This window comes from Grammomys surdaster, unplaced genomic scaffold (assembly GCF_004785775.1).
Source record: "Grammomys surdaster isolate TR1022 unplaced genomic scaffold, NIH_TR_1.0 238, whole genome shotgun sequence".
Classification (NCBI taxonomy): Eukaryota; Metazoa; Chordata; class Mammalia; order Rodentia; family Muridae; genus Grammomys; species Grammomys surdaster.
Window position 1 is genome coordinate 3,713,366 of NW_021604683.1, and position 1,682 is coordinate 3,715,047.

General features: G+C 51.1%; 1 protein-coding gene across 1 annotated transcript in view; it reads right to left on the minus strand.

Annotated features, from left to right (window-relative positions):
• The window catches only part of Ptk6 (protein tyrosine kinase 6), an 8,015-nt gene extending 6,587 nt beyond the window's left edge, over positions 1-1,428 (minus strand). The window contains exon 1 of the mRNA XM_028774108.1: positions 916-1,428. Within this exon, the coding sequence (XP_028629941.1) occupies positions 916-1,145 (230 nt within the window). The 5' untranslated portion in view covers positions 1,146-1,428. The remainder of the gene's footprint in view (positions 1-915) is intronic.
• Positions 1,429-1,682: the final 254 nt, after the last annotated feature.

Here is a 1,682-nt window from a genome sequence, read left to right on the forward strand (position 1 = left end):
TCTCTCTCTCTCTCTCTCTCTCTCTCTCTCTCTCTCTCTCTCTCTCTGACTCTCCCCCACCCCCAGGCTCCCCTGGAATTTCGTGATTCACCTGCCTTCACCTGGCTCTCCTCATTCATTTATGCATACCACCCATGCCTACCTCGCTCCCGTCACAAGACCCTGTCTCTGGAACTCTCCTAGGTACCATTTAATACTCATTTCTTGTTTGTGCGCTCACAATCTTCTACTGACCACAATAGGTGCTCATTGTGAGATGAGGAGTTGGGAGTCTCAGGAGAAAAACAGTAAGAAACCCCTGCTGCTAGACCCTCCCTAGTCTTAGCCCAGAGCAACCTACATAGTTTGAGTCCTTGGGTGGCTGTGAACATGCCCACACCAATCACTACTGTAGTTCCTTAAAGTCTCCAAAGGCTCAGGTGTGTGGGAGGCCAAGAACAGTGGACTAGGGTGCACTGTGTTTATACTATATACCCCTTGCCAGGTGATATAGATAGGTGTGCCTCAGCAGCCTTCTATCTCCCTGGTTAACTAGGTTGCACATCTGGTTTTGGCTGTTTGGAAAGTGAGCAGACTTCACACCCCCAACAGCTCTTGAATTCCCACACAGATCACGTCCCTCACAGCCAGGATCCTAAAAATCCACACTGGGCCCTTCTGGACCCATCTGGGTCCTAGCAGAGCAGTACTTATGCTGGGAGGTGGTCATTTATGGGTCCAAAGTAGAGGCCCTGTCCCTGAGTATCACTCAGGAGCATAGTCCCATCAGCAGCCTTGTGTACCAGGATGTTAAAGATCAGAGTATGACCAACTGAATGTCAAACTAGGATCTTACACCCTCTGGCCTCCCTGGTCCAGTCCAGTGACCACCCACCCCAACCCCTCCTGCTGTGCCAACTCCCTAGGACCACTCACGGTTCAGACTCTACAGTTTCCTTCTCAGCCAGGTAGTTGTGGGGCACGTAGCCTTCAGCCAAGGCCTTGCCTTCTGTATCCAGCAGTGTGGCCCACCACCACTGTTCCTCCTTCCTGGTAACATGGAGGAAGTCTCCTTCCTGAAAGCTCAGCTCCTCATCTGTTCGTGCCTTGAAGTCCCAGAGGCCCACATACTTAGGACCCAGGTGAGCCTTGTCCCAAGACACCATGACAGACTTAGTGGCAGAGCCAGCTGTGGCCTGCTTGTGGACACTTAGTGCTGGGAAGGGTAGGAGGGACTTTTCCCAGAAAGTCAGTCACACCTACTTCCTTATGATGGGTAGGAGAGGCAGAAGAACGGCCATACCTAGCACTGATTGGACTCTCCTAGCTCCACCTTGAAGGCCCTTCTAGCTCCTGTACGTTCTTTTGTCTACAGGATAAAACCATGCTGTGTGCTCACACAGTGAAAGCCTGCCAGCGAAACAACCCCTAGACAAGACCTAGCCACAGTTACAGGGGATACCCCATTAGACAGTGAGCACGTGGGTGTCAGCTGAAGCCTTATCCCCTTGATGTGTGTTTTGGAGTTAAAGGATAGAGAAGGGAGCAGGGAAGGGAGATTTCAAGGATGGTGGGCAGGTTGCTAGAAAAGAGAGCAAAGCAATGCCTTTTCTGCATTAAAACAACAAAAACCAACAAAAACAAACTCCCTTACACAGGCTGGTCCCTCCTGCCAAAGGAGAAAGCCTCCTACCTGAACACAC